The following is a 21,233-nucleotide window of genomic DNA, read 5'->3' on the forward strand; positions in this document are numbered from 1 at the left end:
ACAATTTTAGATTCACAACAATCTTTCGTTGTATTTTTTATTTTGCTTATTGCATTTCAAATTCATTTTTTTTTTTTTTTTTAAATATTTCATTTTGTTATTACATCTTAAATCTTTTCAATATTCCGTCTGAACTATTTATCTTTATGAATTACCTACTGCTTGCATGATAAGCGATCACCTGTTTCAGACCTACCTGATGCATTAATTGTGGTACTTCTCGACCAATTCATCAATCAATTTGTTTTTATGAAAACTCTGACATAGAAATTAATGTTTATTTATTGAAATTTCTAACATTGCGTGCAGAAATATTAGCTATTACTACCACTACTACTAATTACTATTACTGTTATTTCTTTTGGATTTATTACTGCTTCCATAATTATTAAAATATTAAAACTTTTCACCTCACTAAAGCAAATTCCATTTTATGCTATTACTATTCGTCCTTATTTTATTTTATTTTATTTTTTATTTTCATTTTGAAACAATTCCCTTTCTCCTATAATTTGATTTATTAAATTATAAATTAGAAAATTTGTCAAAAAAGAAAAAAAAAATAAAAAATAAATCGAAATGCCATGGTGCTGTGGCTTAGCAAATAGTGGCGGAACAACATCAACTGCTCTTATCACTTCGGATAGTGATAATATCACCCAGCAATCACTAAGTGTTGCAAATGCAACTGGAACAACTAGACGGAAATCATTAATTATACCTGATAATTTTGGTCCAATGCTTCTACAGCCAAAAAAAATGGTTAGATTTTATTTTGCTTGTTAATAATATCACTTAATTTAAAAAATAATTTTATCTGATAATTAATTCTTCCATCGCTATCATTTATTAAAAATTTACCAGTAATTCTGAAAAGAAAGCAAAAAAGAATGAAGGAGTAAGATAAAAAGTGAAATTTAGAAAATTATAAATTAATTGGTTGTGTGTCAGAAGTTCAATTCTTCCTTTTGTAGTTTTAAACTGCATGAAAAGCATTAATTGAAATTTAATTAATTGAAAAATGAATTTAACTTAAATGAAACACTTTTTAATTAATCATTATATCGGTGCAAAGAAGATAAAAAGATAAAGGAATATTTTGACAGTGAGAGAGAGGTAAATTTTTACTTTGCTGAATAAGCGAGTAAAAAAAAAATTTGGTTAGCATATTTCTGAAAGGTAAGGTAAGGTAAGCTAAGGTAAAGTAAGGTAATCAATTTACACAAACAATTAATAAGTTAATTTCATTTTTTGTTTTTTGTATGTTAAAATGCAATACATTTGCTCTATTTTAAATTCGTTTAACCATTTTTGATAACAAATACCAATAAATATAATTAAACTATACGTTCAGATTATAAGAACAAAAGGCCTAAATTATTAAAAAGCCTGAAATATTAGTTAAGGCTAGGAAGAGAGAGGGCGATACATGAAAGAGATGATTCTTCTTCAAGTCTGATTCATGTCTTATCACCCACTCACTGTTTTAATCAACAATTATTGCTATTGAGAAAGGTGGAAAGTACTGAATAAAATTATAGCACTCTGCGACATGAAAAATTGATTGAAAATTTGCTTTCCTAAAGATTTTTCTACTAAAAAATTAAAATGTTGAAATGATATCAAATCAAATTGCAACTGATAAAATGCGTCCACAAATATCGAAAGTAATCATTTAATCATTTTATTTTCCATGTTTATTCTCGCTATTACTAATATAATCAATCAATATAAAGTCCCAATGCTAGCAAAATCCCGCCATCTGAGAGTTTCTGCTCCGCTCGCTATTACTAATATAATCAATCAATATAAAGTCCCAATCCTAGCAAAATCCCGCCATCTGAGAGTTTCTGCTCCGCTCGCTATTACTAATATAATCAATCAATATAAAGTCCCAATCCTAGCAAAATCCCGCCATCTGAGAGTTTCTGCTCCGCTCGCTATTACTAATATAATCAATCAATATAAAGTCCCAATCCTAGCAAAATCCCGCCATCTGAGAGTTTCTGCTCCGCTCGCTATTACTAATATAATCAATCAATATAAAGTCCCAATGCTAGCAAAATCCCGCCATCTGAGAGTTTCTGCTCCGCTCGCTATTACTAATATTATTGGTTTGAACTTGATCTCAACATAATTGTTGTTTTTTTTGCTATTATTACTTTTATTGTTTATATTGTAGTTAAAATATATAAGTTATTGGATAAATGCATAACTTAATTAGACTTTGTTTTACTTTTTCTTTTTTAGTTTTCTCCGATAATTATCGATTACTTACTTACTTATTTACTTACTTTTATTTCAGAAGATATCATAGGAATTTCTTACCCTGCATTTTCTCCTTTTTCAGTTTTTCCTTCTTCAATTAATTATGTCAATAATTGAAACTAATAGTAATTATTGTTTTTGTGGACAATGTTTGAATTTGTGTAAGTGGGAAGTATGATAAAATATCCTTCATTTGGTATTTTCGGTATATTTAGTACAAATAAAGCACCCCGCACTCTCTCAAACACCGCTAGCACCCCGCACTCTCTCAAACACCGCTAGCACCCCGCACTCTCTCAAACACCGCTAGCACCCCGCACTCTCTCAAACACCGCTAGCACCCCGCACTCTCTCCCTCTCTCTCTCTCTCAAACACGTCCTACCAGTTTTCTTTTCTGTTTATTTCCCTTTTCTTAGATTAAATTGTATAAAACAAACTTAAAAGAAGAAAAAAACGAAGAGAAAAGGGAAAAATTAAAAGATTGACAACTAGAAAATTTGCTTTCAGTTTTTGCATAGAAGTAGTAATAAGATGCAGATGCGAATGATTGCTTAATGCATAATGCATGCATGCATGCGTAATGCATAATGCATGCATGCATCCACTCTTCACTGAGAAAACCAATCAACTGAAGTGTGTTATGCACAAGTTTGTCTCGTTTAATACGATTGCAGAGAGCTGGAAAGAAAAAAGTGAGCCAATGAGTGTTTAATTAGTTAGCACCTTAAAATAGTTGAATGTCGAGACTCGAGACTGGATGAGAAGGTAGGTGACAGGTGAAGAAGAGATGGGAGAGAAGAAAGTGCTGGGAAATTAGCATGAAACTTATGGGATATGAAAGGTTCAGTTAGTAAGTCTCGAGATGTGATTAAACTGATATTCGTTTGACTCATTATTATCAACCTCTTATTATACTTGAATGTCGAGAGTGATGATAGATAAAGAGAAGGAAGAATTGGCAGGTGAAATGATGGAAAAGTAAGCCGCTGAATGAGGGAGAATGATACTTGATAGTGTTCCGATAAATGGCTATAATGGCCTGGCTCAAATGTCATCTGAATCCCTAATTATTACTTCCTTTCCAACTTCTTCAGCTTCGCATGAATTTAAAATTACAATGAGGAATTCAGCAGATGAAATGGGATATCAACGAGATTAATATACGTAGAACTGATAAATGATAGTAGTAATGATAAAAAAAGCTATAATGGTGTTGTTATTGTTATCAGCACTACTAATATTGTTATTGTTATCAGTATTGCTAATGTTGCCATCAATATCATTGCTGTTAGTGTTGCTGATATTTATTGTTTTTATTAATTATTATTAATATTATATTGTTACTTACTATTATCATTATTATTACTTATTATTATCATTATTATTATCAGTTATATCGCTGTAGTCAACAAAATCAGATAAAACAACTTTTATTCTTTGTTTTGCAGTACTGAAAATATAACTTAATCTTCTACCTTATATTTCGGGAATTATAGAATAAAAAGTATACGACAAATCAAATTTTGGCAGTTTAGTTTTACAATCCCAAAATATAGAAATTTAATAATTTATTTGTAGAAGCTAAACAAAAATTTTTTTAAACAAGATTTCTTGAGAGTTTTGTTTTTTCTTTTCAAATAATAATGAAATCATTTTTCATTCTTTTTTCGTTGTTACTTCTAATTCATTCTCTTTGATAGGAAAGAATGAAAAAATTCTCTTTTCTTTTCTTTTTTCTGAATTTTTATTGCTATTTTCATCATTCTAACAAACAAATATTTATATTTAATAGAATTTCACATATTTATAATATCACTAACACATTGATCTTTCAATCAATCAATAATCAATCAATCAGCCAATTAATCAATACTTTGCATATTTCAGTATAAATTTTGTTTGCATAAAGGTAACTTTCCCATTTCATTTTTATCACTTTCAACTAAATATTTGCAAAAAAAAAAACGAGAAAATACTACAATTACTTATTGTATTGGAGGAAAATTACTTTTTCTTTATTAAAAATCAACCAAAATGTGAGGATTGTTTACCTTGCTTACCTGTAATCATTTTAATGTTTCTCAGATGCAAAATTATTAAAAGTATCTTATAGATCACAGTTGGATATTCTCTCTCTTTCCTTCTCTCTCTCTCGCCGCAAAATTATTTTCCTTAGAGAAATTCCACGGTATATGGAATTGTTTTTAACTATTTCTGCTAAAAAGTCTCTTGAAAGTGAAAAGTAAGGGATTTTTCCAGTAAGCTAATTTAAAGAACTTACGGTTGCGGGAAAAGCTAAGGATTACTTACCTGTAATTTGAGGGTTGTTTGCCTGTAATTTGAGGATTGCTTACCTGTAATGTGAGGATTGCTTACCTGCCATGTGAGGATTGCTTACCTGTAATGCGAGGATTGCTTACCTGTAATGCGAAGATTGCTTACCTGTAATGCGAGGATTGCTTACCTGTAATGTGAGGATTGCTTACCTGCCATGTGAGGATTGCTTACCTGTAATGCGAGGATTGCTTACCTGTAATGCGAAGATTGCTTACCTGTAATGCGAGGATTGCTTACCTGCAATGTGAGGATTGCTTACCTGCAATGTGAGGATTGCTTACCTTGCTTACCTGTAATGTGTCATTCTGGAAATTCTGGTAATGTGTCATTTCTTCCACGTTTCATTCTCTTTCTTCATTTCTGTCATTTGAATTGCGGAAAGTTTCATTAAATAATACCTTATTTTACTTACCAAATTCTTTTTTTTTTTTTTCTGTTATATTTTTACCTACAGAAATTACTAGCAATTATAGGTAAGTTATTCTAACAGTATTTCCTGAAAAAAGGATGCACAGTGGCTGTGATGTAAATGGTATTTAATTTGAAAATAAATAAAAAGTCTAAATGTCAAAAGATTAATAGAAAAGGACGGCAGATGATACTATGCGTATCTTTGCTAATATATTTCTTATATTTTAATTATTAATCATTTATGTTTTACTATTTTAATTGTTTAGATATTCAAATTTTAGTATTTTTGTTTTTGAATAAAGCAAAAAAGAGGAAATGAATTTAACATACACAAATAATGAGTTGTTGGAGTATTTAAATATGTGAAATAGTAAAACATTGATAAAATTTCAAATGCAATTTAAAAAAAAAAAGTATGAAAATCAAAAAAAGAAGAGAGAAAAAAAGTAGAATAGATTTTGAATAAATAATCACGTGTTTTGTTTATTAATCATTTATGTTTACTACGGAAATGATCTTTGAATTGTTAGCATAGTGAAACGGTGGAATCTAAAAATGTCAAATAGAATTTGGTTGACAAGAGGGAAGGTAAAATGATGTAATTGAAATAGGTGAGAAATATGTCTCATTAGTTTACTTTATTTTATTCTTTCACAATAAATTGAAGTTCACTATTAATATATTAGGTAATCAAAATAAAAAAAAAAAAAAAAATGATCAAAAACACTGAATGAAATTAACTGAAAAAAGGAAAAAGAAAAGGAATTAAATGAATGATTAGGTAATTAAGGAATGGGTAAAAATGATGTGATAAGTTTAAAATTGATTATCGTTGAGAAAATATTAGTTTCATCTGAAAAAGGAAGGAGAATTTTTGAGTGTTTCAATTAATCAATGATAAAAAGAAGAAAGAAAGTATTGAATGGAAGAAAGCAATTTGATGACATTTTAATTTCTATCTAAAAAAAAGATTCAAACTAAACCAAAATGCTAATTTTATATGAATTCAGTAGCTAAACCTAATTGATATTACTACTATCTATTATGAATGGATGATGTCGTCAAACAATTGTCATTAAAATTTCCAATTCGTTCAATTTTGTGTAAAAAAAACTTTTCAACAATGAATTTATTGAGCATTGAACTTTAAATGACCCTTAAATATGGATGAGAAGAAAGGAACTTAAATGATTCATTCATTTGAATTATTTTGCTTTTCTCTCTTTGCAAGCAATGACATTTCATTACTATACGATTGCAAATGTTTTTTTTTTTTTTTCTTTTCTTTTAAACATAGAATGAAAAGTATAAACAAATGGGAAATGAAATGATTTCTATGAGAAAAAATAAACATGATAAGTTAAAATTTATTAAGTAAGTTAAAATATAACAAGTTAAAATTTGTTAAGTAAGTTAAAATATAACAAGTTAAAATTTATTAAGTAAGTTAAAATATAACAAGTTAAAATTTGTTAAGTAAGTTAAAATATAACAAGTTAAAATTTGTTAAGTAAGTTAAAATATAACAAGTTAAAATTTGTTAAGTAAGTTAAAATATAACAAGTTAAAATTTGTTAAGTAAGTTAAAATATAACAAGTTAAAATTTGTTAAGTAAGTTAAAATATAACAAGTTAAAATTTGTTAAGTAAGTTAAAATATAACAAGTTAAAAGTTCGTTAATAATTAAAACGAAAGAAAAGAAAGCAAACAATATTACAACAAATTATTTATGAAATGATGAAAGTAATAATTATAATCACTTTTTGATCTTTTCTTTTGTAATCTTAATAGAGAATCCTATTGAAAGTCATAAAGATTGCTTTTTATCAAAAAAAAAAAAAAATTTTTTTTTTTGTTTCTTAAATATTTTTTTACAAATTTAACATTTATTTATTTTCCACTATCACAATGATATGATCAGTTTGTTTTTGAAATATTTACTGCCTCAGTAACTTAAATTTATTTCTAAACAATTAATATAGACTAAACGACTTCCGAATTTTGTTTTTCTTTAAATTTGCTATAAATTTATTTCTAATTCTTCAAAAATACTGATGAAAAAAAACGAAAGCATTTTAATTTACTCTCACCCTCTCTCCCTCCCTCTCTCTCTCCATCTACCTGTTTGTTTGTTTATTTCTCTTTATTTTGTTGTCTTCTGTTTGGTAAAAACTTGTTCCATCTTCTATTTATTTTTTAAAAGAAAAAGAGGAATAAAAAGTAAAAAAATGGAAAAACTAAACTGTGAAAAAATATATTCCAAAAAATTAAATTACATTTTCCATAAATTAAAACAGAAAACTGTTTTTTTCATTCATTAATTTCAAAAGTTCACATCAATTTCTTTCATTTTTTTTTTTTTTTTTAAATAAACGTTATTAACAAATGTAATAGTTTCTTTTTCAAAAAAAAAAAAAAAAAAGATTTACGTAAATATACGTGTAAATGAATGAGTAGTTGTATTTGTTGTCTTAAATAAACATTCATTTATATTATTGATTTCTAAAGGTGTCATCTAGTATCTTACTAATAATAATAATAATAATAATAATAATAATAATAATAATAATAATAGTAATAAACATTTCAGCTGATCTTACCAAATTATAAATTAAAATTTTTTATTCCATAATATTTAAAGAATGAATTAAAGTTAGCTAAGACATATTAATAATTAAAGTGAAAGTAATAAGACGCAATAGAGCAGTAATTTTGAATGTTTGAATATTTCATTAAATGATTGAATCTTACTGATATGTGTTTATTGATTGAATCAGTGAAATATATCATTTCTTGAAGCATATATAGTAAATATTTTGTGTAAAAGAAGCTACTTGGCTTAGGCTAGCTTATCTTACTTACTTAATTCGACTTGGCTTGGCCTGATCTGGCTTGGCATACTCTAAAAACTTGAAATATTTAACCAATATAAAAGTCTAAAATGAAATTTCTTGTAGGCACTGTTCGTAACAGCAAATCGGCAACCAATTGATTGTCTTTTTATTGAAAATCTTCGATCAAATGGATGGCAGGTATTTCATTTCATTTATTTTCTTTCTTTCTTCTTTTCATTTTAATTTAAAATTTTAAAAGCAAAAAATCATAATTTATTTAATGATTTTTTCTTTTTCAAAAATTTTCTTTTCAGGTTGTCAAAGCAACGGCAGGTATTGCCGAAGTTAATTACCAACAACAAAAACCACTGCTAGTTCTGGTGGATATTCGACTACCTGATATTGCTACCTTTGCCAAGTAACTCAATTTATCATCACATTAAAAGAGCTAACTTTCTTCTTAATTTTATTAATTCTTCATGGGGCATTTTCCTCGATTAATTTCTTCAAATGTAACTGTTGGTCAAATTTTAAGTTAAAACTTGGCTTTTTAAGGCAATAAATTAGCAGAGCTATTTAAATTGTTAATCAATTTCAATCGCTGTTTAGGCTAACAATGATAAACACCGCCGCATTTTTTAAATTCATTAAAAGAGTTGGAATCAAATTTTCTTTTATTGTTTAAAATATCTGATTTGAATAGTGAAATACAATAAAGCTATTTTGAGTTATCGGAAGAAGTTTTGTGGATTAGAAGTTTTCTGGAAATTAAATTTAGTAAATATTTGGAAAATTTAGCAAAAAAATTATGAAAGAAAAGTTTTGCACATTAAATAGTTCAAATTATCAGAACATTTAATTCTTTGTTTTTGTTTTTTCCTTTCGCTTAAAAGTTGTAATTTACAATTGAAGAACGATGCATTGCCTTCCAACATCTGACGAAGTTTTTTTTGCTGCATTATCAGACAGGTAATTCATGCTTTTCCCAATTTTATATTTTAATGTTGTGCAACATTTTGAAAAAAATCTTCATACTGTTTAAAATTTTTTTTCAAATTTTTGTTTCAAAATTTTTTCTTAATTTTTAGTTTTCTGAACTTTTTATGAACGATTTTGCTTTTTATTAAAATAATTCCAGGATGGTATCCGAAAAACGTAGGCGTTGGCTTTCACAATTTAGCCTTTGCCATGTAAGTTTATTATTTTCCGTACTGACATTTCAACAGGTAGATGACCTTTATAATAAAATTACTTTGATTAGGGGTTGCATTTAAGAGTTTCACAGCATTCTTATGGAAATTCGCATTTCAATCATCAATATTTGTCGCTTTTTCTTTGACATCCATTTTACATTTGTAAGTATATTAGATACGATACTAAATTAAGTATATGTACTGTTAGATAAGTATATTAGATGATAGTCCCATAAAAATTGTCACTTAAAATAAGTCAATAGATAAGGAATTAAAAATAATTAAATTCAATAATTATTATATACCTCATATTTATCATACTTATTAATACTAACTTTATAAATGATGCTAAAATTATACACATTAATAAATTCATTTTCACGTAAAACCATTTTCAGGTGTTCGTGTCAACGTCAACGGACATCTCCCTATGTGAATTATTCGCACGCCTTGCGAATCGTTTGCGAGCTACTCCTGCCATATTTGCTGTCCTGGACGAGGTACCATCATTAGCCATGCTAAAATCTCAAAGCTTTACTTCTTATTTTTATTTTATGAATTATAATATTACATAATTAGATTAAATAAATAATTGCAGTAATTCTTCTAATTACGATATTAGCAGCGAATGTAGAAACAAAGTGATAAACGGTTAATTGTGTTTAGCCATAAGTAAACACTTACCTTAAATTGAGCATAAGTACCTTTACAGGTATGTCAACCAATTAAAATATGTGACAGTGCTTTAACAGTGCAATACATAAATCGCGCCTATGAAACAAACACTGGTTTCAAACGGTGAGTTATATGGTACCATACCGTATGACAGAATTCATAGGATGTCATCACGTTACTGTATGGTGGTAGTACGGTATATCTAAATGAGAAAACTGTACTGTGCAATACAGTATCTGTGACAACTCTAAGTAACTGAATTCACAAAGAAATTCTGAAATTTGGAAGTAATTTATGTGGTAGGCTTGAATATGATGGAATATAAGCTTAAATGCTTGTTATTTATGTGATGGAATGAGTGTCTTGAAGTGAACCGGATGACATTTTATGATTTTCCGCTTTAAGGAGTGAAGTACTTGGCACGAAATCATCCGAAATTCGACGGAAATCATTGCAGCAAAAATATTCAATTCGATCGAAAGATTTTATTACAGTGACAGCAACAGAAGGTGAAATTACCCGAAAAGAAAGTAATGAATGGCAATGTATACAAATACCTGGAAGTTCTACTAGGTTAATAATATTTACAAAGATTAGCATGTTTACAGTCTTTACAAAATACCGGTAATATTATCATCTTAAGCTTAATTAATTAGTACCAGACACACCGTTTAATTATAAACTTAATCTTTTCAGCAGTAATAACTTTTCCCAATTAATATATCATTAAGCTGTTTACTTCTTTTTCAAAAATTTAAAATATATATTATGTTTATGCTTAAAATTAAACCTCCCAATGGAATATGGCAAGGGTTACTGCACAATTTGTTGAAACGACCGATGACCGGATGATAACTTTGAACTGTCTCTGTCTTCTGTATGTAGGGATGACCACTGACCGGATGATAACTTCTGACTGTCTCTGTCTTCTGTATGTAGGGATGACCACTGACCGGATGATAACTTCGGACTGTCTCTGTCTTCTGTATGTAGGGATGACCACTGACCGGATGATAACTTCTGACTGTCTCTGTCTTCTGTATGTAGGGATGACCACTGACCGGATGATAACTTCTGACTGTCTCTGTCTTCTGTATGTAGGGATGACCACTGACCGGATGATAACTTCTGACTGTCTCTGTCTTCTGTATGTAGGGATGACCACTGACCGGATGATAACTTCGGACTGTCTCTGTCTTCTGTATGTAGGGATGACCACTGACCGGATGATAACTTCTGACTGTCTCTGTCTTCTGTATGCAAATGGAAGGAAAACTTCTTAAACTTATTTTTCTTATAGTCAACAATTTGTTTACTTGAAACGAAATAGCGGTGATTCAACGCTTCACACAAACACATCGATACGAAGTGAACGATCACAAACAGGGCTAGTCGATGCACCTATCAGTGAGGTAAATTTCTACCTATAAAGGTATTAATTATTTCCTTTCTCCCACTTCAATTTTTGTTTATTATTTTCCTTTTCTTTGTCTTAACATTTCATAGGTAATGTTTCATTTCTTTTCTTTTACAAAGTTTACCTCATTTACCTTATAATTGACAGTAAAATTAATGTTTTTGAAAAAATATTGCAGTAACAGTATTATTAGGCCATAATAGAATACATTCTTGCTGAAATTTATGCAAATTAGTGTAATTTGTTTATGTTTAAGTTGGTTGACACAACTTTTAATGGCAAACTGACTCTATTCTGAATATGTGACATATACTAATTGATTCTAAATCTCATAAAATAATTCATATTTTGAGGTATTATTCTCTTTACGAGATGCTATGACGAGAGCAGACGAGCAAACACAACAAATTCTTCGAGATGCAATCAGAGTTAGTAAATTTACATCATTAATGGAATGCTTACTTGCCTTTTGGGTATTTCCAATAAGTAAGTGAATAGGATATATCTTAGCTAATTCCACTTTTTATTATTACTACTGTTTTTGATATATGTTTCTGAGCTCATAAAAACAGATTCTAAATTTTCCTGCTTGAAAAGCTTGTTAATTTTCAGGCTGAAATAATACATTTTATTGATTACATTCAGGATGAGAGTTGTATATAAAGTAATTAGTATAATGAATTGGTAAATGAACAATAAATGTTAATAATGAAACAAAGTATAGTAATGAAAGTAATCAATTAATCAGTGAAGTAAGTAAGAAGTGAGGCCTAGAAATTGAGGAAGCCTAGTCTAAAATCATAAATTCATTTCAACAGACTTGTAATTTTCCTGAATTACAGTAGCATATTTTAGCTGCATAGATTCAAATAAAAAAAGAAAAGGTAAGGTTAAAAGCCAACTAATTTCAGAAAATTTAATATGCAACAATAGTTGTTGTTTCATTACTGTTATTGTATCGATATTATATACATATGAATCAGAATACAAATAATAAGTAATTCTCTTATTATCATACAAATTAAAATTTTTCTTTTCTCTGAAACATTTTCATGAAATGAAATTTAAAATTTGTGATCAACAATGTCATATGTCATATGCAATATTAATGAAAACACATCATAGCACTCATAAAAGAATTTTAATCACTCACAGAGATTAGAACAAATCCCACAATGATTTTATCTTAATCAAAACTTTCACTGAAATTATACTTCCTGTCGAGAATTTTCATGAACAGTGATTCTGCTCCTTAACTAGAAAATTTGAACAAAGTAAATTCGTTAATGCTTACATCTGTTCTGTTCCGTTCAGGAATTACTACTTATGGAATGCATCTCAGACATCCACCGATTATTCTTCCATTTTTTTTCAACTTATTTCGTTTTCTTCTCATTTTTTAACTTATTTCATTTATTCATCTCTAAAAGTTTCAAATTGAAAAGAATCTTAATCTTTATGGAATGCTCAATTCTTCCAATTCTGTTAATTTTCCTTTAAATTAACCTTCGTCGCTTTGTTTTTTTCTTCCTACATTAATTAGAAATGTAATTAATCATTTCAGGTGTTATCATCATCCGAATTATACGCTCCGACAATAACACGTTTCGGTAATAATGACCGGATAGCAACTGGCTATTATGATGGATTGATACGTGTCAGTTGTTTTTCTCGCTTCAAATATTTTCATATCTGAACTGAATGTTCTCATTAACGTGTAGTGATAATTTAATCGTTGTTATCAGCTTATAACTCTTTACTTATGAGAGAAAGTACTGATCTAACTTATGAAAGAAATTAGTGATCTAACTTATGAAAGAAATTAGTGATCTAACTTATGAGAGAAATTAGTGATCTAACTTATGAGAGAAATTAGTGATCTAACTTATGAGAGAAATTACTGATCTAACTTATGAGAGAAATTAGTGACCTAACTTATGAGAGAAATTAGTGATCTAACTTATGAGAGAAATTACTGATCTAACTTATGAGAGAAATTAGTGATCTAACTTATGAGAGAAATTACTGATCTAACTTATGAGAGAAATTAGTGACCTAACTTATGAGAGAAATTAGTGATCTAACTTATGAGAGAAATTAGTGACCTAACTTATGAGAGAAATTACTGATCTAACTTATGAGAGAAATTAGTGATCTAACTTATGAGAGAAATTACTGATCTAACTTATGAGAGAAATTAGTGACCTAACTTATGAGAGAAATTAGTGATCTAACTTATGAGAGAAATTAGTGACCTAACTTATGAGAGAAAGTACTGATCTAACTTATGAGAGAAATTACTGATCTAACTTATGAGAGAAATTAGTGACCTAACTTATGAGAGAAATTAGTGATCTAACTTATGAGAGAAATTAGTGACCTAACTTATGAGAGAAATTACTGATCTAACTTATGAGAGAAATTAGTGATCTAACTTATGAGAGAAATTACTGATCTAACTTATGAGAGAAATTAGTGACCTAACTTATGAGAGAAATTAGTGATCTAACTTATGAGAGAAATTAGTGACCTAACTTATGAGAGAAATTAGTGATCTAACTTATGAGAGAAATTAGTGACCTAACTTATGAGAGAAATTAGTGATCTAACTTATGAGAGAAATTAGTGACCTAACTTATGAGAGAAATTAGTGATCTAACTTATGAGAGAAATTAGTGATCTAACTTATGAGAGAAATTACTGATCTAACTTATGAGAGAAATTAGTGACTAACTTATGAGAGAAATTACTGATCTAACTTATGAGAGAAATTAGTGACCTAACTTATGAGAGAAATTACTGATCTAACTTATGAGAGAAATTAGTGACCTAACTTATGAGAGAAATTAGTGACCTAACTTATGAGAGAAATTAGTGATCTAACTTATGAAAGAAATTAGTGATCTAACTTATGAGAGAAATTAGTGATCTAACTTATGAGAGAAATTACTGATCTAACTTATGAGAGAAATTAGTGATCTAACTTATGAGAGAAATTAGTGACCTAACTTATGAGAGAAATTAGTGATCTAACTTATGAGAGGAAATTAGTGATCTAACTTATGAGAGAAATTAGTGATCTAACTTATGAGAGAAATTAGTGACCTAACTTATGAGAGAAATTAGTGATCTAACTTATGAGAGAAATTAGTGACCTAACTTATGAGAGAAATTAGTGATCTAACTTATGAGAGAAATTAGTGATCTAACTTATGAGAGAAATTAGTGATCTAACTTATGAGAGAAATTAGTGATCTAACTTATGAGAGAAATTAGTGATCTAACTTATGAGAGAAATTAGTGACCTAACTTATGAGAGAGAAATTAGTGATCTAACTTATGAGAGAAATTAGTGATCTAACTTATGAGAGAAATTAGTGATCTAACTTATGAGAAGAAATTAGTGATCTAACTTATGAGAGAAATTAGTGACCTAACTTATGAGAGAAATTAGTGATCTAACTTATGAGAGAAATTAGTGATCTAACTTATGAGAGAAATTAGTGATCTAACTTATGAGAGAAATTAGTGATAACTTATGAAGAAATTATGATCTAACTTATGAGAGAAATTAGTGATCTCTAACTTATGAGAAGAAATTAGTGATCTAACTTATGAGAGAAATTAGTGATCTAACTTATGAGAGAAATTAGTGATCTAACTTATGAGAGAAATTAGTGATCTAACTTATGAGAGAAATTAGTGATCTAACTTATGAGAGAAATTAGTGATCTAACTTATGAGAGAAATTAGTGACCTAACTTATGAGAGAAATTAGTGATCTAACTTATGAGAGAAATTAGTGACTAACTTATGAAGAAATTAGTGATCTAACTTATGAGAGAAATTAGTGATCCTAACTTATGAGAGAAATTAGTGAGTGACCTAACTTATGAGAGAAATTAGTGATCTAACTTATGAGAGAAATTAGTGATCTAACTTATGAGAGAAATTAGTGATCTAACTTATGAGAGAAATTAGTGATCTAACTTATGAGAGAAATAACTAACTTATGAAAAATATGATTAATTATAGAGAAATTATGATCAATAACATTATGAGAGAAATTAGTGATCTAACTTATGAGAGAAATTAGTGACTAACTTATGAAAGAAATTAGTGATCTAACTTATGAGAGAAATTAGTGATCTAACTTATGAGAGAAATTAGTGATCTAACTTATGAGAGAAATTAGTGATCTAACTTATGAAAGAAATTAGTGATCTAACTTATGAGAGAAATTAGTGATCTAACTTATGAGAGAAATTAGTGATCTAACTTATGAGAGAAATTAGTGATCTAACTTATGAGAGAAATTAGTGATCTAACTTATGAGAGAAATTACTGATCTAACTTATGAGAGAAATTAGTGATCTAACTTATGAGAGAAATTAGTGATCTAACTTATGAGAGAAATTAGTGATCTAACTTATGAGAGAAATTAGTGATCTAACTTATGAGAGAAATTAGTGATCTAACTTATGAGAGAAATTAGTGATCTAACTTATGAGAGAAATTAGTGATCTAACTTATGAGAGAAATTAGTGATCTAACTTATGAGAGAAATTAGTGATCTAACTTATGAGAGAAATTACTGATCTAACTTATGAGAGAAATTAGTGACCTAACTTATGAAAGAAATTAGTGATCTAACTTATGAGAGAAATTAGTGATCTAACTTATGAGAGAAATTAGTGACCTAACTTATTAGTGATCTAACTTATGAAAGAAATTAGTGATCTAACTTATGAGAGAAATTAGTGATCTAACTTATGAGAGAAATTAGTGATCTAACTTATGAAGAGAAATTAGTGATCTAACTTATGAGAGAAATTAGTGATCTAACTTATGAGAGAAATTAGTGATCTAACTTATGAGAGAAATTAGTGATCTAACTTATGAAAGAAATTAGTGATCTAACTTATGAGAGAAATTAGTGATCTAACTTATGAAAGAAATTAGTGATCTAATTATGAGAGAAATTAGTGATCTAACTTATGAGAGAAATTAGTGATCTAACTTATGAGAGAAATTAGTGACCTAACTTATGAGAGAAATTAGTGATTCTAACTTATGAGAGAAATTAGTGATCTAACTTATGAGAGAAATTAGTGATCTAACTTATGAGAGAAATTACTGATCTAACTTATGAGAGAAATTAGTGATCTAACTTATGAGAGAGAAATTAGTGATCTAACTTATGAGAGAAATTAGTGATCTAACTTATGAGAGAAATTAGTGATCTAACTTATGAGAGAAATTAGTGACCTAACTTATGAGAGAAATTAGTGACCTAACTTATGAGAGAAATTACTGATCTAACTTATGAGAGAAATTAGTGATCTAACTTATGAGAGAAATTAGTGATCTAACTTATGAGAGAAATTAGTGATCTAACTTATGAGAGAAATTAGTGACCTAACTTATGAGAGAAATTAGTGATCTAACTTATGAGAGAAATTAGTGATCTAACTTATGAGAGAAATTAGTGATCTAACTTATGAGAGAAATTAGTGATCTAACTTATGAGAGAAATTAGTGATCTAACTTATGAGAGAAATTAGTGATCTAACTTATGAGAGAAATTAGTGATCTAACTTATGAGAGAAATTAGTGACCTAACTTATGAGAGAAATTAAGAAATTAGTGATCTAACTTATGAGAGAAATTAGTGACTAACTTATGAGAGAAATTAGTGATCTAACTTATGAGAGAAATTAGTGATCTAACTTATGAGAGAAATTAGTGATCTAACTTATGAGAGAAATTAGTGATCTAACTTATGAGAGAAATTAGTGATCTAACTTATGAGAGAAATTAGTGATCTAACTTATGAGAGAAATTAGTGATCTAACTTATGAGAGAAATTAGTGATCTAACTTATGAAGAAATTAGTGATCTAACTTATGAGAGAAATTAGTGACCTAACTTATGAGAGAAATTACTGATCTAACTTATGAGAGAAATTAGTGACCTAACTTATGAGAGAAATTAGTGACCTAACTTATGAGAGAAATTAGTGATCTAACTTATGAAAGAAATTAGTGATCTAACTTATGAGAGAAATTAGTGATCTAACTTATGAGAGAAATTACTGATCTAACTTATGAGAGAAATTAGTGATCTAACTTATGAGAGAAATTACTGACCTAACTTATGAGAGAAATTAGTGATCTAACTTATGAGAGAAATTAGTGACCTAACTTATGAGAGAAATTAGTGATCTAACTTATGAGAGAAATTAGTGATCTAACTTATGAGAGAAATTAGTGATCTAACTTTTAGGGTCTTTTCATGCTATGGGACATTGTTCATTAGAATAATAAAATTTTTAATATCAAATTATTATTTACAGATTCATCATATGCCTCGAACTCGAAAACGTTCCGTTGTTGATGCGTTCAAAGCTAAGCGTAAATCGGATAGTTTTGACGGCTGTCGACGTATTTCAACAGACGTACACAATGCTTTACTAAATGATACTCAATGGAATTTTGATATTTTATATTTGGAAAGAATTTCTGAAAATCATGCACTTTCGCATTTAGGAATAAAGGTAAACATGCAAAAATGGTGTCATGTGACATAATTAAGCATTCATTTGTCAAAGATTAAAGACAATGTAGAAAAATAGGAAGAAAGGTGGAGAGGTGGAAGGATGGACTGATTCATACTTACCTTTGGAGAGGTGGAAGGATGGACTGATTCATACTTACCTTTGGAGAGGTGGAAGGATGGACTGATTCATACTTACCTTTCAGGTGAGAGAGTATTGGTACTCAATGAGATGATACATTGCAGATATTCGAGCGTTGGAAGGTCCATGAGACATTGAAGTGTTCCATGGATTTAATTACTCGTTGGTTTGACGCCATTGAAGCGCATTATCATGCAGTAAATCCCTACCATAATGCTACCCATGCCGCCGATGTCTTACAGGTTTTTAACTTTTCCGGTTCCTGAAATTGAGCCGTATCATGCAGGAAGACAATTCATTTATTATTGAATGTAGTTCTGATTGCCGGCATTGTTATATTCAGGTCGAGAGGTGAAATTATAATTTAAATGCTTTTTTCTTCTTTACTTTATGATTTGCATATGTTTTAGAAGTTTCATTCATTCACTGAAAATCCTAGCAGTTTTATCATTTTATTGAATATTTCATCAGATAAATAATGAGAAAAAACAAAAAAAAAAAAATTCAAAAAAGTCTTTTTTAAAGGGAAAAAAGGAGGTACTTTGTTTGGATTTTGACTAATTAATTATATTTTCACTTCTAAATTGATTTAGATTATTCACAGGTATCTTTCTATTCATTCCTATGACATCTCAAGCATTATTAATTCTAACGGTTAGTAATTATATCGAAAGCTTTCAATGTAATCCGGAAATTCGTGGCTTATTTCAGGCTACGTCATTTTTTCTTGATTGTCCTACCGTTGCTCATTATGTACAGGAAGCACACGCTACTGCAGCTTTAATAGCTGCCGCTGTTCATGATTTAGATCATCCAGGTAGATACCTTTCCACTTTTCCACTTAGTCTTACTGATTCCACGTACCACTGATTCACGTCAAGTACTACAGATTCCAGTGGGTCAGATAATTTAAGGTTAGTAAAAGTAACTTGTCATGGTTTCGTAGAGTGACCAATTGCAAGCGTTAATTAAAAGATGATCTTAATATAAATTAATTAAGAGGCAATCATAATATAAATTAATTAAAAGACAGTTTTGCTATCACTTATCATAAAGTTTTAGAAGCGAGAAACCTTACTTTTTTAGAAGAAACCTTACTTTCCATCGCAAAATATTTCACGGATGACAGTTAAGGCAGCAATTGTCAACAAATATGTCACATTGTGCTCTTTTCTATTCTTACTGGGAAAAGCGAACAAAGTTATCTACTTGCAATGATATACTCAAATTAATTAGTAATTGCATCCTTCAAAATAAATATATTAAAAAAAGTTAATTTCAGGACGTGGCAATGCTTTTTTAATAAATACTCAACAACCATTGGCATTGCTATACAACGATCAATCAGTGCTAGAAAATCATCACATAGCATTAGCATTTCAACTTACCTTGCAAAGTACCACTGATATTAATATCTTTGCCAGACTTACCCGAGAAGAATTCACAACATTACGACAAGCCACGGTTGAAATGGTCCTAGCCACTGATATGAGTCGACATTTCGAGTATCTAACGAAATTTCAACAAGTTGTCTCGAATTTAAAGGTATCACTCGTGAAAAGCTACTGAAAGCTAAAGCTTACACTACTCGAAATAAATATTTCTGTGATTTATTTCAAATTTCAAAATTAATACTTCTTTGTTTCATATCATTTTTTTCTAAATTTTCTTTTTATTTTATTTCTTAATCATAACTAAAATCAATTTCACTAATGAGAATATCTTTATTATTTTATTATTATCATTTTGTCAATTATTATTATTAAAAATAAAACGATTAATAATTAATTATTGTTAATATGTTATTATTATTTAATTTAGTATTTTATTATTATTATAGTATAGAATAGCACATATATTTGAAAAGGAATAATAAAATATAACAAATGTATAAGTGAAAAAGTATTGTTTATTTTTTGATAAACAATACAAATGCATAAATTTTTTATGGGAGGGAAAGATGAGGAAGAGAGAGAAAGTTTTTCTTTTTTTAGATTTCATAAAATTTCCTCGAAAAAAAGAGAAAATTGTTTCCATAAGGTAATATTTTGCTATTGCTAACAAAATTTGATTTATATTTTATAAAAATTGAATTTGAAAATTTAATATTTTTCAGTTATGATTCGTTTTCGCAAAACTTTCTCTTTGAGCAAAAATTTCATTTTTAAATTTTTTTTTTTTATTAAAAAATTGAATTAGGACAATTAGACATTATTTAGCAATAATTTTTTGCATCTTTAAACATTTGAATAAAAATTTTCATAGTCAATTTCTTTTTTTTTTTTTTAAATTATATTACAAAAAATGTTAAATTTTTTAATTTACACTCAATAATATTATCAATTTTGATTTCATTCTTGAAATAATTTTTATTAATTTGAAAAAATTTTGTTTGAAAAACTTTCAAAAAATTTTTCTCAAAAATTTCATTTCAAATTAAAAAGAAAAATATAGGATAATGAAGAAAATGAGAATAACATATCACTGACAATTTGTCGAATGCTAATTAAATGCGCCGATATTGGCAATCCGACGAGAGAATGGGAATTGTGTGAGAAATGGGCGATGCGTATTGTGGAAGAATATTTCGATCAGGTTTTTATGAGATTAATTTGCTCTTAATTAATTAATTAGTTAATTAGATGTCAGAGTTAATTATGAGTGGTGAGAATTGATTGAGTAATTAATTAATTTAATTTAAGCTTTTAATCAAATAATTCATTTATTTTAACTAAAGTTTACTTAATTATTTAGACAAGTGAAGAACGTGAAAAAGGTTTACCATTGACGATGGAATTATTTGATCGTAACGTATGCAACGTACCATTAACGCAATGCGGTTTTATTGATATGTTCGCACGTGAAGCATTTACGTGTTGGACGCAATTTTCAAATCTTCCAAATTTGCTTACACAATTGGAAATGAATTATGAAAAATGGCGACAAAAAACAGCAGATTGGAATCCATCAAAGAATGCACACTTATGTGATAACAGAACACTTACGTCATAAATAGATGAACACTTACGTCATAAATAGATGAACACTTACGTCATGAATAGATGAACACTTACGTCATAAATAGATGAACACTTATGCCATAAATAGATGAACACTTACTCTCAAATTGTCATTATTTTATTTTAAATTAACAGCAACTTCAATCAATCAATCAATCAATCAATATTGCTATCCTTCATCACATTTATGTTAAACATAATAATATTGTTTATTAATATTAGAAGGAATAAATGTATAGCACACCTATTTGCATTTATTATTATTATTGCTATTATTATTAATTATTATTATTAAAAAAAAAATATGTGATTTATTGTATCGCATATTCATAATAATTTTTAATTGATTAAATTTGTAAATTTTGAAATGAGAGGGATT

General features: G+C 28.4%; 1 protein-coding gene across 1 annotated transcript; it reads left to right on the top strand.

Moving 5' to 3' along the window:
• Window positions 1-579: 579 nt before the first annotated feature.
• On the top strand, window positions 580-20,846 carry Bma-pde-6 (35-cyclic nucleotide phosphodiesterase family protein; the record flags this gene model as incomplete). The annotated part of the gene is made up of 17 exons (XM_043082761.1): window positions 580-762; window positions 7,976-8,050; window positions 8,167-8,270; window positions 8,765-8,821; window positions 8,991-9,042; window positions 9,444-9,545; window positions 9,758-9,843; window positions 10,126-10,293; window positions 11,021-11,132; window positions 11,491-11,565; window positions 12,702-12,794; window positions 17,493-17,693; window positions 17,939-18,076; window positions 18,546-18,651; window positions 19,117-19,379; window positions 20,289-20,429; window positions 20,589-20,846. The coding sequence occupies 17 exons, from the start codon at window positions 580-582 to the stop codon at window positions 20,844-20,846; spliced, it is 2,214 nt and encodes a 737-aa protein (XP_042938695.1).
• Between the last annotated feature and the right edge of the window lie 387 nt (window positions 20,847-21,233).

Source organism: Brugia malayi (genome assembly GCF_000002995.4).
Source record: "Brugia malayi strain FR3 genome assembly, contig: Bm_008, whole genome shotgun sequence".
Taxonomy (NCBI): domain Eukaryota; kingdom Metazoa; phylum Nematoda; class Chromadorea; order Rhabditida; family Onchocercidae; genus Brugia; species Brugia malayi.